A 14,973-nucleotide genomic window follows, 5' to 3' on the forward strand; every position below is an offset into this window, starting at 1 on the left:
TTTGTTAGAAGCCCGGACTACGGTACCACGCGACCACTGAAGAAACAGACAGACTAACTACGAGTGCCCGCCAAGTGGAAAGAACACGTTACGCTGTAATCGAAATGCCACGGCGAATACACCATCGCAACCCACGCTAGCTATAACGTCCTTTGTTCGGTTTCTAATCGAGTTGTTAATGTTAATAAAGCAGCGCGAGACCCACGTGCTCCGTTTGACCGATTAAAGATGGACACCAAGTCCTAGGTCCACCTCCTTCACCATCGCGAGAAGACGCGTTTCAACAGCAGGGAGGCTCTAGCCAAAGGGATGGTTAGATGGCGTTATCATAAACGTAGATGCGGCATTAGACAGATTTCATCCGTATTTTGTTAAACCATGGCCAATTCGAATCGATGAAGAGAGAGACTTGCAGAGGGCAGAAAGGGTATATATGAAAGTAGATTAGGCGAGGATACATTGGGCTGTTAGGGGGAAGAGGCTCCTCTATCTCACAGCTCACCAGCACTCTCGCGTCCAGCTCAACCGTTCTCATTCTTCGGTTGGCCTTTGGCGGCAACGAGGCCGATGTTTCGATCGATTTTACTCGACGAATTCACGAGGAAAACTGCGAAACGAGCAAACGTACGCGATCGCGTCTGTCCGCTAGGAACCGAGACACGGGAAAGGAAACAAAAAAAGAAGGGTTAAGCGGAGAAACCAGGTGGATTAAAGAAAACGCTAAAAGAACGAAGAAAATCATACGAAGGTGGTATCGGGTTAGTCAAGAGAGAAATCGTGATCGAACGAATGGAAAAGAAAAGAAAGATGGTAAATGGAAAAGACGGATGACGGCGAATGAATAAAGGTGATGACGACATTATGATTGCGATAGTATCGTAACGTTACATATATATATATGTATATATATACATATTCATGTATACGCATATATATATATATGCATATATAAGTATTAATATAAATGATGATGAACGATGAAGAGATGAGACGATGGTAGCGGCGGTGGCGGTGGTGATAGCAACAGTAAGAACCGGTGAATGGGTCAGTGTGGTGGACGCCCTCTGGGAGTCTGGGAGGCAGAGAGAAATGCTCGCCTTGGTGTGTGCGGACGTGCTGATTCAGGATCGCCTTCTGACGGAAGTGTTTTCCGCACTCCGGACATTGGTATGGCTTCTCACCCGAGTGGATGCGCAGATGCTGGTTGAGGATCGCACGCTGCCGGAACGTACGCTCGCAGTACACGCAAGCATACGGCTTCTCGTTCGCGTGTATGCGCAGGTGCTGCGTTAGATGCGATTGTTGCCTGAACCGCTTCCCGCATTCTGGACACCCGTATGGCCGACTGTCCGTATGGATCCGCTCGTGTTGAAGCAGCGTCGACTTCTGCTTAAAATCTTTCCCGCACGTCAGACACTTGAACAAACGTAGATCGCTGTTCGCCCCTTTCCCGGACTTGCCGCTCTGTTGCACGATATCCGGCAACCCAGTCGCCATGTTCGGCGCCCCGGGACTTGCATATTGGTGAGCATCCAAACTGGGTCCGCCGTCACCCTGGCCGAGGGACGTCAGCATGACGCCTGGTTGCTTGAGATAGTGTAACGCGGAGAAGCCACCGGGGGTGAGCATGTGCGGGGGTACCGACGGCGACGGATGCGGCCTGGCATCCTTGAAATAGTGCTGTGGATATTGCTGCAACTCTCCAGCGCCGGGGAAGCAATCGCTGCGATCCACCTCGTGAGGCGTTAGTTGCTGTTGAGGCGAATGATCCTGCTGTTGCGTCTGCTGTTGTTGTTGTTGCTGCTGTTGCTGCTGAACTTGCTGCTGTTGTTGTTGCTGTTGCTGCTGTTGAACTTGCTGTTGCGTCTGTTGTTGTTGTTGTTGTTGCTGCTGTTGTTGTTGTTGCTGCTGAGAGGTGGTTTGATTCGATTGTATATCGTCGTCAGGTGGGGTTAAGGCTTGAGGCTCAGGCGGTGCCGAGGGGTACGGTGAGGGCACGGGAGAGGCCAACGAAGGCGGGGGACCGCTTTCTCCCTCGACAGGAGGACCACAGGCCTGCTGTGGACTGCCGGACGAGGAGGAGCCCTGCTGTTGCTGTTGTTGCTGTTGCTGCGGGTACAGTCCCCCGTCCTGGAGAGATCCCGGCCCGGGGCCCCATTGCCCCTGGGGTCTCTCCATGTTGTCCTTGTATAATACGTAGGGCGCGCCAGTATCTGGAATCAGACAAGTCGAACGAACCTTTATCGATGCGTGCTCGTGAAAAGTAACAAGCGTCCGTTTTACTTTTGTCGTTGTGCTCTCTAACGGGAGTTCGTTCCGAGGGGATTGCTAATTAAACGTTTTTTGGTTCCTTGATTGTAACAGTTGATCGTAAAATACCTCTAATATTATTAGAACAAAGAGATTAGCAAGATTCTTTCGTTTAATTACCAAGCAGTAAAGGGAGAGACGCTCGACGTACGTAAAAGGTGTACGCGTAATCCTATTAATTTCTCAACGTTAACGACCCGGTATATTAGATCAGTAACGGAAGCGTGGCCATATTCTTAACACGCGCCATGGCTGGTTACTAGCAACGAATGTGTGGTATTCGATTCGTCACGCTCGTAAAATTTCAACCCGAGACGATCGCTTTATATGTAGTACGCGGCAAAGTGGAAACACCCTCCCTCTGTCTCTAATTAAGAATCGTTCGGACGTTTCGCGCGCGGCCAAGTCGATTTGTCCACGAAGAAACTGCCTGGTTCACGAGCAACCCTGCTTTATCGCGTCGCATTTAATCAGTCCATGATCTGTACGCGGTTAAATTCGCGTTTCTTCGCCGCGTGTTCGGCAAACAACTTTTAGAGAGAGCAAAGCGAAACATTGTATCGGAGATCGACGGTGTGTGCACACTTTCTAGCACGTCGAATCGACCACGTTCCTGGTCACGCATGGTCAGATACGTCCGGTTCGAGCTTCGCAAGTTCAACGGCTGTTATACAGGTCGGATGCACGCGGGGATACACGTCCGCGCGAATGATTTATGAAGTGTTCCACTGTATCTGCGATGTCGAATCTCCCTACCCTTCTGTGCGCGCAAAAAACTCCGCCGTCTCCGCCGTACGTATCTCTCTCCGTCGTTTCTTCGCGCCAACGAGAGTACTCCATCCTTCTCGCCTCGTGGGCGTCGCTAGTTTTTGAATACACCGGGAAAAAGAGCGAGTGTATCGTTGGTTTACGCGGAATACGAGAAATGACGAACGAACTGCTTGGAAATAGAAAAGATCTGGATCTATCGTTCGAACGAACGAAGCTGTTTAGTGAACAGTAGATAAACGAAAGAAAACTGGTAGATCAGCTCTTACCATTCTATAGCGTCATATACATGTAATTGACTACGATTCCCAGAAATACATGCTATAACGAACGATTAACTTCGATAGAGTTAATCTAAGGTTAGCTTAGAATTTGCCTGCTCTGTCTACTTATTCTCTCTAATTCTACCAACTTTACTTCTGTTCGATCAACCTATACATGCCGTCCTACTATCTTTCTTAAGAAATTTCAAAGTACAAGAACTACCAAAGTAATTTCGAATTCAAGTCCAATCATCTCTCGATCAAAACTAAGTTTCTATCCCTTCCCGGTGGGGGAAAAAAAATAAAGTAGCGATCGTAGAGGGGACAAGAGGGATAAGGGCTCTGTCCGTGGAAGGAAGAGCGAGGCAGAGGTTATAATCGTGGCCCCGTAAATGGCATCGCGGCGGGCGACACGCGTCCGCTGCAATCGCGGCTATCACGTACAGTCGCATTACGAGGAGGAAAACAACGGTTCCGCGGTACATCTCGCAATTATGGAATTCGCATTATGCAACGTTACACAAAGTGTGTGTCCGTTTTATCGGATTAATTACCTCGCTCTTTATTCCATTCTTTCGTTTATCCGCGCGGCCGTGCTAACGCCGCCCGCTTCTACCATACGCGGATGCTACTCGCGCGCCTCTTTCAGCCCGTCTTTTGTTTTTGCGTCGGGGATGACGCATCGACGGATTATCTTCGCTGCTCGGGTCCGTTTATTAATATCGAGCCACGCTTTCTTGCGTACACGGCCTCTCTCCTCTTTCTCCCTCTCCCTTTCTCCACTCACGTTTATTCGTGTCTTTCCTTTTCCTTCACTTTTTTTTTCTTCGTCGCTTTTTTTCGTCGTTCCCCTGTCCGCCCCTGGTCCCACGCGATCAAAAGGAAAGACACACGTATCGTCGTAGCACCAGTGGCTTTTGTTGCTCGTTCGCGGACGATACGTTTCAGCGGCGGTGACAAGTGTTATTGAACCTCCCAGCGGAAAAAGATACGACGTCGCACGGACAGCCAGACCGCGAGCGCTAATTGTTGCAATAACGTCGCGGGAAACGAACTGCTGGCGTATTACAAGAATTTTCAACGAGCCACGCTGCGAATGCCTGAGATTTTAGGAAAGATGAATTCGAACGTGAAACTTGGGTGAGCCGTTTGAAATGGCACCCGATAGAATTTGATATGGAAAGACGTTGGAAAGATCCTTATCGACAGGCCACTCTACACTCTGCAAGCTTTATTCGATATTCAATTTCGAAATCGTAGAAGTATCGGATATTGAAGAATTATCGAATGGAAATATTTTACACGGGACGCGTACGTGTTTAAAGGTAACGAGAATTATATTTTACGAACGTTAAAGGGTATCATCGTCGATCCATGACGACTTGGCCATTAACGTGGAATCGCGGCCGATTCCACGGATCCAGCGATTAATCCAAATTGTACGTGCAACCATCCTTTCTCTGTCTTTCCGTCTCTATCTGGAAACGATGCCTTTTTCCCTGGGCGCAAATGAAAGGAACGAGTTTGCCGCTGTTCATCACGCTCGATTGTTATATATGTCTTCTGATACGGCTGCTTGGCAGCTGATGTACGCTCGCGATCACGGAATCTGCTGCTCGAGGATCGATCTGATTTATGTTTGAACGCCGAGGAATGCCTCGAAAGCTGGAAAACATTGCCACGTTCGAGCGATTTTTTGGCAAGGAAATTTTAATTTCGATGCATTCTCTCAGTCATGTCAATGCGAAGAATCGTTTTAATTCAGCATAGAAAAATGAAGCGTTACGAAACGTTCGTTAAATTCGATCAGGCTTTTCGATTTAATGGATCATTCGTCAAGTAACATTATATCAAACGAACGAGCCTGGTTTTCCATACGTCGCACCTTTTTAATCATGTTTCCGATCCCGTAAAACCCAACGGCCATTTAATCCATCCCCTCTATACCTATCAAATATTCACCTCAAACGGTGCGCCATTTTCACACGGATTTACTTCGTAAACATATGTATACAAAGCCTTCCTCCGCTCTGTTACGTAGTCTCCATTTAGTTTCGCTCGAACTTCTTTCACAAACGAGAAACGAACGAAAAGAAAAGCAGCGAAAAGAGAGAAAAGACGAAAAGAAAAAAAAGAACAATTGTCGTAAACGCGATCATTGATTCGTACCGATGAAGTTGAAGCTGCAATGGGACGACTTGAAAGATTGGCGAGGCAAGAAACGATGCACAGCAACGATTCATTTTTTTTCCCTTCCACCCCTTTTCCATCTTTTTTTCGCTTCCTTATCGCGCGACGTCAGGATTGATCGCCTGCATCTACATAACATTATCGCTTATTTATTCCGCCGGCTGTTACTGAAACGGTCTCCCGTATCATTAATTACGTTAATGAGTTTGCACGAATATACACACGAGTAGATACACGTGTGTGCATGCATGTATATAAATATACCTATGTATTTACACCGGTGTCTTGTAATCAATAAACAAGTCGCGCGATTTGCATTGAGGAGACGCGAGTCGGAAATAGGAATCGCGAGGACGCAAAACGAAAGATTTGTGACTCTTCTCCCTCCTTTTTCATTCTTCGTTCGGGTGCGACTTTCGAAACGATTCCTCTGATTACTATACACGTAAGGAATTTCGTTTCTTTAAAGTTTGAATTTGGCAAACAAACAATCCTGTTAAAGAAGAACATATTTGCTATAAATTACGCTACGTTCAATATCAAGTATATATCTAGTAAAAATATCAGAATCTTTATCTCGATTCGTCATGAATAATTAAAATATTCCTTGTATTTGTGATACTGTTATAGAGTTTCAAGCTTACAATTTATAAGAGATTTTGCTGTCAATGTAAATTTAATATTTCCAAATGATTAAACGAATTTTCTATTTCAGCCGGATAATTTCTTATTTCATAAACGACTTAAATATAACTTTATACCCTTCCTTGTTTTTTAATATATTTTACAAAACAAGGAAAGTGTAGCGACTCCGAGAACTACCAAATAATTTCGTGAATTAATTTGTATGACTCAGGAACGATCGAGTTGATTGATCGTTGGGAAAATGTACAGAATGGTATGGAAATTACATCAATTATATATACATATTAATGTTTCGAAGAAATTGTTTACATGCATAATATATCGACAACGCGTCGACACTTTTGGCTATCGAGAAGTGACGTACCGCGCGTGTTTTTAGACGCGATAAAACTCTCAGATAACGGACAACAAGTCGACGACGAAGAAGAAGAAAACTATCTGGTGGAAATGTCTATCGAAACAATAAACTGGCGGCGCCGATAAATCCGCTGATTTTCTGTTCGAATCGAATATCTCTACTAGCGTTAATCCGATCTTAATGCTCGTCTTTTAAGGTAAACGGTATATACGTGGATTTATCAGAATATTCGTCTTCGATAACCATGACTTTGAATTCTTTATCTGAATCCACGTTTGCATAATTCATTTCATACGTCGTGATATCTCATGCGATTCCAGGAAACTACGAGAGACTCGTAAGAGTGGATAATCGCGTTGAAAAATCTTATATGCTCTCGCGTGTGCCATAATAGAAATATTATTAGAAAATTCCTTTATATGGCTTTATACTAAACTTCTTCCGCGTCGTTTCATAAACTATCAGACATTTCCAAAGAAATTCTCTAACATAGGATAATTATTTTAAAGAATCCTATATACCACATTTACATATATTATGAAAATCAAAAGGGAATAACATGTCGGTAGAAAATTAACGATACAGTATTTGTACAGTAGCCGGATTTTATATTATATTTCCTCTGCATCGGATGTTTCGCAAGAGGCGTTTCTCGATCTGCAGCCAGTTCTCATTAGCAACATCCATTCGAGCGATACTTCATTGAGCGGAACGGTCTCTCGCCTAACGGGAAACAGGTTGCTCGGCATTTTTCCCGAATTTTCAGATAAGCCGTAAGCGAGATAGTGGCGGTGAGTTGGAGCACGACGACATTGGCGGCGAACGGGGTCGTGCAATTTTAAACGAGGCGCCTTCCGTCACGCAGTTGCCGCGGCCGCCTTGCCGAAGGTTGATATACAGATTTCGCGGTGAAGGTCGGTTTACAATATCCGGTATCCGAGGCTCTCGGTATTTCGCGGTTATATCTATCGTGCTTTCTCTCCGCGAGCACGCCTTCTGCGCGATACATCAGACTGCGCAAAAATAATTGCCCCGACCACCACGGAAAGTACGAATTCATCCGGTTTTTTCTGGTCGTCGAATGGCGAGACGAAAACGACAGGCCAACTGTGTTCCGTGGCTTCGTCGTACTCTCCATCTGATACCGAACGTTTTCAACTAATTAACGTTAACGCCGAAGGATACGGTCTGCCACGAAGATTCGATGATTACTGGAGATTAGAGGGCCGCGTGTACGAAGAATGATGTACGAGGTGAAAGACGGCTGATGTAAAAGAAAGGTACAGATTATGAGACAACGATTGTTCGAGCAGGTGATGGTATTTCGAAGCCACTTCACGGTCTGAGGGTAATCAATTGTCGTGCTTCAGCAACCCTTTGCTTTCACGGCAAGGATAACATTCTTTCATCCTGTTGCTATATGAGGTATGCTTTGACGTCACGTCAGGGAATAATTTAACTGGGCTTTCGTCTTGTTATAGGCTGTTTTAATCGCTCGGGTATCCTGGTGCGCAGTTAAATATTTATACATGATTCAAAATCTACGTTTTTTTTTTCCTATTGGCTAACGTTGCTATTTTTGACGAGCAAAAAATCCTTTATCGACTCTCTAATCGAAAGATTCGCGTTATATCGTTAGATTATCTCTGGATAACGTTATATCCAGGCCACTCAAACAGTCTGCTAATATTTGCGACGCTTCAAAAATTTCGCTTTCGATTGTGCATGTTTATGAAAATTTAAATTTTTATTTAACATACAATTTGTTTCATCCGTTAAATATCAGTGAGAATACTTTTTCGATATTTTCTACATTCTTCCGTATCATACGCATTCTATATATCTTCGTCCATTGATTATAATCGTACGCTTTGACAACATAAATCTGCGAAATGGACATCAACGGAGATTATAAAAAAAAAAACACGTCATTCCTCTGAACGTTCGATAAAAAAATTCATCGAGAAACTCACGGGATAGTAAAAGTACGTTCTGCGATAAAAATAAGTAGCTCTTAAATTGTATTACCAAACGACAGGATACGACGTTTCTCGTCCAGGTACCTAGATACACGAACGACGTCGTTTTCGTTTTAGTTAACATCCGGAGAAACAGGATTCTCATAACTCGAATCTAAGTTTCCTTTAATATTTTCCGCTTGTAAACGACTGTCACTGGATTACGACGCACTTCACGAGTCTGACCCGGTACAGTCCGAATCTGCTTGATCCGCTTGACTCCCGTTCCACGTTCAGGAAACAGGAACAGTACCTGTTGTACGGAATCGCGAGGTTTTTTGCAAAGGACAATCAAAAAGAAACACGCACGTCCACGCTGGGGAATCCCCCACGCCCTAGGACCGGTCTCGCGGTCTCTGAATGACGTTTTGGCGTGCAACCGGTTTGCCGGCGAAGGAATTTCTACGAAATTAAACGTCCGCGATAAAAATATGGCCTGGCTTCGGCTGTTTCGCCGATAAATTAGAAGACCCCCGCTCTAGATCCTCGTATAAATAAATATCAAACCGGACTGCCATGCTGGCATCGATCCTCGTAAATATCGAGTCGCGATGGGGAATGTCACTGGTGTCGTAAGTTCCGTGAAAATCGTGGAAAAGAAACTTTCATAGTTGTGCAACGATCATTATAAATCTTTTCTTCGAAACCGCGGCCCGTGTGTGAATTCTTCAGAATAATAGAATCACATACGGAAGATCGGGACGAGCGCCGGCTCTGCAAGCTACGTCGGTTCGTCGTATCGTACTTTCAACAAATATTTCGCAAATTGTAATAAATCCGTATGTACTAATTTAGCAGAGTTTGAATAGTACATTTTGGCAAAAGAAACGTTCAAATATTTCTTACAAATCTTGAAAGGAAGCGCGTTCTATAGCATTCGTACGCCTATCTTTCGGCTTTCTTTCGATCGACTGATCCTGCAACTTATCTCAGTCTGTCGGTTCGCTATTGTCGTCTTCGCAACGAGATACACACGCAACGAGAGTGTATTAAAACCTCTGGCAGTTTAACTTATATACGTATGCGACTATTTGCCTCTAATATCGATACCAGAGTTCCTTTTAAAGAGTTGAAGATTTTCCGGATAAAAAGCAATCCTTTCGAACTAATAGATTCGAACAGGTCTCTCCCCTTCCTACAAAATGTTCCAAGGTTAATACACATGTTGAACGATGACGGGTGAACCATCGAAAGGAACAAGGGACACGTCTCGAGCAACACGTTTACGATTGAGTTTTACAATACGATACAAACGGCGTGGCAAGGCTCGCGTATGCTAATGATCGTCGACAAGGCGGATCACGAGATGTATCGATGGTTGATCCACGAAGGCAGCCAAGCCAGGCATTATCACGGCGAGTGAAAGTTCCGCTACGTCGTTATTCATGGCGAAATGCGTTCCACTTCTTTTTTTCGGTGTGGCTCGCGCGAAGGGAACGCGCGCGCGCGCGCGCTCGTTCCTGGAACGAGGAACGTAAAGCGATTGAATCGGTCGTTAGAGTTACCCGGAGCTCTGGAGAAAAAGCTCTCGTCTGTTCGCTGCGTACGAGGCGTAGACAAAACACGAGGCGGCTCCACAACTTTATTGTCGAGGAAAGCCCGGTAACACGCCATTACGTCGCGTTATTGGAGGACTCCGTTGACGGTTCCATCGTAAAGAACCCACTGTTTCCTCCGTGCTTCCCGATCGACGTTTACGCATGTAAATAAGTCGCGACGATTGCTCTGTTTAGTTAATTCCCGCTTTCTCGTTGAGCTTCTCTATTCGCGTTTCAACTAAGTCGATTCGAGCGAATGTAGGTTATTAAAGTTTTGTACGTTATTAACAATCGGATTATTGGAGTAAAACAGGCCAGTTCGTTATTTTTCATAAGAATTCCTATCGTTATTTATTACCTTATCTTTCCTTCGATATGTTCGTTCGTTTCGATCGAACTTCATAAAGGAGACGACAAGAACTCTGCGAAATCTTGAATTAGTTGGCTGTAATATGAATTTGATGGTTTAGATCGATGGTAGAGCAATCTCGAAAGGATTTCAGTGCGTGGCTCTTTGTTTTCGAAAAATTAATCGAGAAATTGTGCTCGTGATGAGGCAGTTTTTTGTTTCAAGTGTTTTTTTTACAATTTCCAACCGCAAAAGTGTAAAAATATAGAGAAATGGTAATTTAAAATTCATCAAAATAAATTGCCAAGATTTATTATCAAGAAAAACGTAACATCGATGTTACGAGAATTTATAAAGACACGAAGAAAGTTTATAAATTTCTTTGAAAACAAAGGGCCATGTACTCTGATCCATTCGGAACTGTTTCATAGACAACCTACAGCATCGAATGTACGCTCGAGCCATTCGAGATTTCGCAGTTCTTGCCATCTCCTTGTTAGTCATAGCTAGTTCTACGAAAACTAGAGTCATACGCGGTACGACATATTTTAAGCTGTTAGTTTAACAAGAGGATACTTGGAACGAAAATTTTATCGGTGTTAAGTATCGCGACGACCGATTCACGTTACCTTCTATATATAACGTTAAAACGAGTATAACATATTCCTGAAGACTGCAACGAGATGTGAAATAATATTTTTGGAAAAACCATCGAAGATCGACCGCTCGATACAGACTTCTCTCGTCTCTCCATTTCCTTGAAGCATCGCTCGAAATAAGTCAACCCCGGCGGCATCGAATCGCGCGAGACAGGGTTAACTTAAAACGTCCCGTGGGACGGTTCTTTCTCGTTCAATTAAATTTTCAGATGGTGTTGATCGCGGCCTGTTTGCGCATCGGGAGTCAATAGCTTGTCTACAGTGAGAAAAGAAGGGTCTGAACGCGCGCAGCCAGCCACGATGACAACGAAATAAAGCGATTATTTGTCTACGTCGCGCCATTATTTCGTTCAGTTTTTACGGGGGAAATCGGCGGTATTAACCGATTCTTCTATGCGAACGGCCAACGTAAACCGGATGATTCTTTAACGAGATTTCGATCGGGAACGCAGCAGCATTCGAGGCGCATTAATATTTCGCCGCGTTTCATTGATTTTGCAAATTGCGCCCGCATCCAGACCGAACAGACAGGAGAGTCAGGGAATCTGTCCTTTTTCCCGACCGTTCTCTTCCTTGTCCCTCCCTTTTTCTCCCCCCTTTTTTCCCTTCTCTTTTTGTTTTAATCAGCCTTTTAATCGAATCCCCGTGTCAATACGCTGTACCAACGATTCGACACAAATTCGGCACAGTTTTTCCAGTCTGTTAACGATCATTGAATTATCGAGCGACGATTCGTTTCGATTCCCGCCTTATAAATTCGAAATCACCGCTAATGAAGCGACACCGAAATAGGGGCAACAGCGACAAATAAAATCAGCAGAGGGAGAAAAAAAAAATATATAAAACGGCGGCCCCGAGAATAGTCGATTTAGAGGTCGACGGTATTTTTCGCGGCAACGCAAAGGTCGTGCCGCAGTTAGCCACAATCTTTCGGCGAATAGACGCTCGTAGCGGTGCGGTTAACAAGATGAATTGGACAGTGAAACGAGGCGAGCTGTTCAGCACACACGACGAATTGCTATGAATTCACGATAAAAAATTCCGTCTTAGAAGCGTGAACAACACTTTTCTTTCTCGTACTCCTTACGATTCAAACATCTACATACTTTCACGGCGAATTTCACCAAACATCGAGCAAATTTTCCATAAAACGCAAAACGAAACAATACCGTTTAATTCTAATTTTTTACTGGTTCGAAGTTCGTTCTCGAAACTCTGCATGGAAAATACTGAGCCGATAAGACGAGCTATCGAGGATACTCGCACTCACGCATGATACGCGGTTGTCGACTTATCGCCGAGTCGACCGCGGCGACAATAAGGTTTTTCCTCTCATCCATCCTCTCTTCTACGCTTAATCGTTCATCCAGGAAGATTTCCGCGCGGTCCTGTCGCCAAAGTGCACTTCGCCGCAACGAAGTTTCGAAAAATACTTATTTCAAACGAAATTTATTCTTCGTCGTCTACACAACGCTCAACCCACTGTTATTCTTCGCTGAACGCTTTTCTTCGATGCTCGTAATCTTATTTAGGGTAGCATTACACATTTCTGTGTGTCGTAATATTAGAAATATATTACTTAGGATAATTAAAAGATCGTTGTATACAGTTTGTGTGTACCGGCACTTTATACATCTACCATTTCTCTATTTTCTATAGCTTTTGTTCTATTTGCTATTATACATCCATCGAATTCTACACATTCGTTGCAATATCGCAGAGAATGCAAAGCTCGATACGTACGAGTATACAATTTTACGCTATTAGAAATATAAAGCTATCAATTGTATCGTGTCACCGTTGCGAAATCCCAACAATGTCCAATCCCTTTGCGATCTGTATCAGCCGTTAGACGTCAAATTGTATGGCCCAACTGTTAGAAAATCGTTACAACGTGCATCGTCTGTACCGACAATCAGCCTAAACCTATTTATCTCGGGACGCCTATCCTCTGTAAGAGATTTTCTTTCTCAAGATCATTTCTTGAATTTTCGATAAACTTTCATACGTGTGGCAGCGGAATTGGCATAGTTCGATCGAGAGATGGTATTTCGGAGCGAAGCAAGAGAGAGAAGCAAAGGAAAGGGTCAGAATTTTCTAGTTCGTCGAACTCTGTTGTTTCTTGCGGATCTTTTTACAGATTTCTCGATCGTGCTCGTTCTACTCGCGCTTTGTCCAACGAACAACCGGAAGGAACACTTGGCTCGACACTTGTGTCAACGGAATCGCGCGGTTCGCGGAGGAATCTCTAGAAAAGAAACGGAATGGCTAATTACGCGAGAGACGCGTTCAAAGATTTCCTCCGTATTCAGGGAATATGAATTCTTAATCTGCATCCTTTTTTCGAAAGAGAAGACGTTGCCTCTATTGTTTCGTTCGTTCGTTCGTTCTTTTCCTTCCCGACGGGAACGGTCCTTTATTGTAATTCGAGGTTTCAACCTTCCTTCCTTCCTTCCTCCCTTTGCTTTTTCGCTGAAAAATCATTTCCCTTCGAATTTAATAACGTCCCGGCTCAAAAAAGAAAGAACTGTCTCGTCTTTCCTTGGACACGATCAGGTACTTAGACACTAACATCGTTAGTGTTATATATACATTAACATTGTGGAAATTTTTAAATATTTTATATAATACATTCACGAATACGTATGTTACTGTAGACGTTTAAATGATCATGGATCAGTGGTTTCGATATTTTGAAGAGACGATAGATTACTCGTTCGCAAATTAGAAATATCCATTGTAAATAAGGAATCAGCGAATAGTTGATTTATCAATGGAAACGAGGTAGTTACTTATCACTTTCATCAAACTTTTGTTCACCGAGAGAACAATCGGCTTATGAATAATTCGCGATATAATTACATCGATCTTGACGAAAGCTACACCTGCAACCCGCAGATTGGACGTGCCCGATGCCTTTTCCGTCTATGGTACAGTTACGTTGTCAGCTTGCCAAGTTCATTGAATGCTAAAGGCTAAAGCGCCATAATTGCCGATCGGAGACAAAGTGAATCTTCGTTCGATTTAGCAAGCTATATTACGAACGTAAACTATTTATGCGTCGTGAAAAGCGTGTAAAAAGAGCAGGAGATTGTTGGGAAAATTGGCAAGCTAAGAACAAGCGATAACAATTGTTTAGAGCATACGGAGTCTGGAAAGTATCGTCGAATGCACTGTCGATTGTCAGTGATAATATTTTATTGCCATATAGTACAATGGAAGAAGCAACACAGCAGCCGCAGAACAGATTCTTGAGGGTGTACGAAACGAAAACGGTGAGGATAGGAGGATTTTCGAATTCGATTTCCCGCCAAGACAAGGGGATCCGGAATCGCTCGAGTGGCTCGTCACAATGTAAGAAGCGTCCCATTTGACACAGCCGCCCGCCTCGACGATATCATTGAACCCGAAAAAGAGAAGAAAAAGGGGAAAAAGAAGGAGAAAGAAAAACGAACGAGACCGCGTCCCGTTGCTTTACAAAGGGCTTCCAGATGGGGATGAAAGACGGGTGACTCGTGAGAAGGAGGAAGAGGAGTCGAGAAAAACGGGGAAAGCTAAGAGAAGGAAGAGAAGAGGAGAAGAAAAACGAGAACGAGAACGAAAACGAAAACGTAAACGAGTGATGGAAAAAGAGTGGCGGGATGACGGGAGAGTGTCTTCGAATTCGATTTTATGCCTCGACAGAGAAATTTCGTGGCGCCCCGGGTACAGTTATTATCGTAGCCCGTCCAAAAGGAAGGAAATCATGTGCTCGGCGAGTGGTCATTGATTTTTCGGAAATGACTGCGCGATTACGACGGTAGAAGGCGTCTTTACGATTTGTTTTGGCGGCGAGGAGCGCGTAAAGAGAGACGTAGAGGAAGGAAAACGCCACA

The 14,973-nt window shown here is 44.1% G+C and overlaps 2 protein-coding genes across 4 annotated transcripts in view; one reads left to right on the forward strand and one right to left on the reverse strand.

The window, feature by feature from the left end:
* The window catches only part of LOC139986947 (uncharacterized), a 127,123-nt gene that overhangs the window by 26,617 nt on the left and 85,533 nt on the right, over positions 1-14,973 (forward strand). The window lies entirely within an intron of this gene.
* LOC139986958 (uncharacterized) overlaps positions 1-14,973 on the reverse strand; it is a 50,176-nt gene that overhangs the window by 24,434 nt on the left and 10,769 nt on the right. For 2 of the 3 annotated variants that reach the window (XM_072002737.1, XM_072002739.1), the window contains one exon: positions 1,098-2,213. In XM_072002737.1, the coding sequence (XP_071858838.1) occupies positions 1,098-2,213 (1,116 nt within the window). The remainder of the gene's footprint in view (positions 1-1,097; positions 2,214-14,973) is intronic. The other variant, XM_072002740.1, reaches the window with a different exon arrangement.

Source organism: Bombus fervidus, chromosome 4 (genome assembly GCF_041682495.2).
Source record: "Bombus fervidus isolate BK054 chromosome 4, iyBomFerv1, whole genome shotgun sequence".
Taxonomy (NCBI): Eukaryota; Metazoa; Arthropoda; class Insecta; order Hymenoptera; family Apidae; genus Bombus; species Bombus fervidus.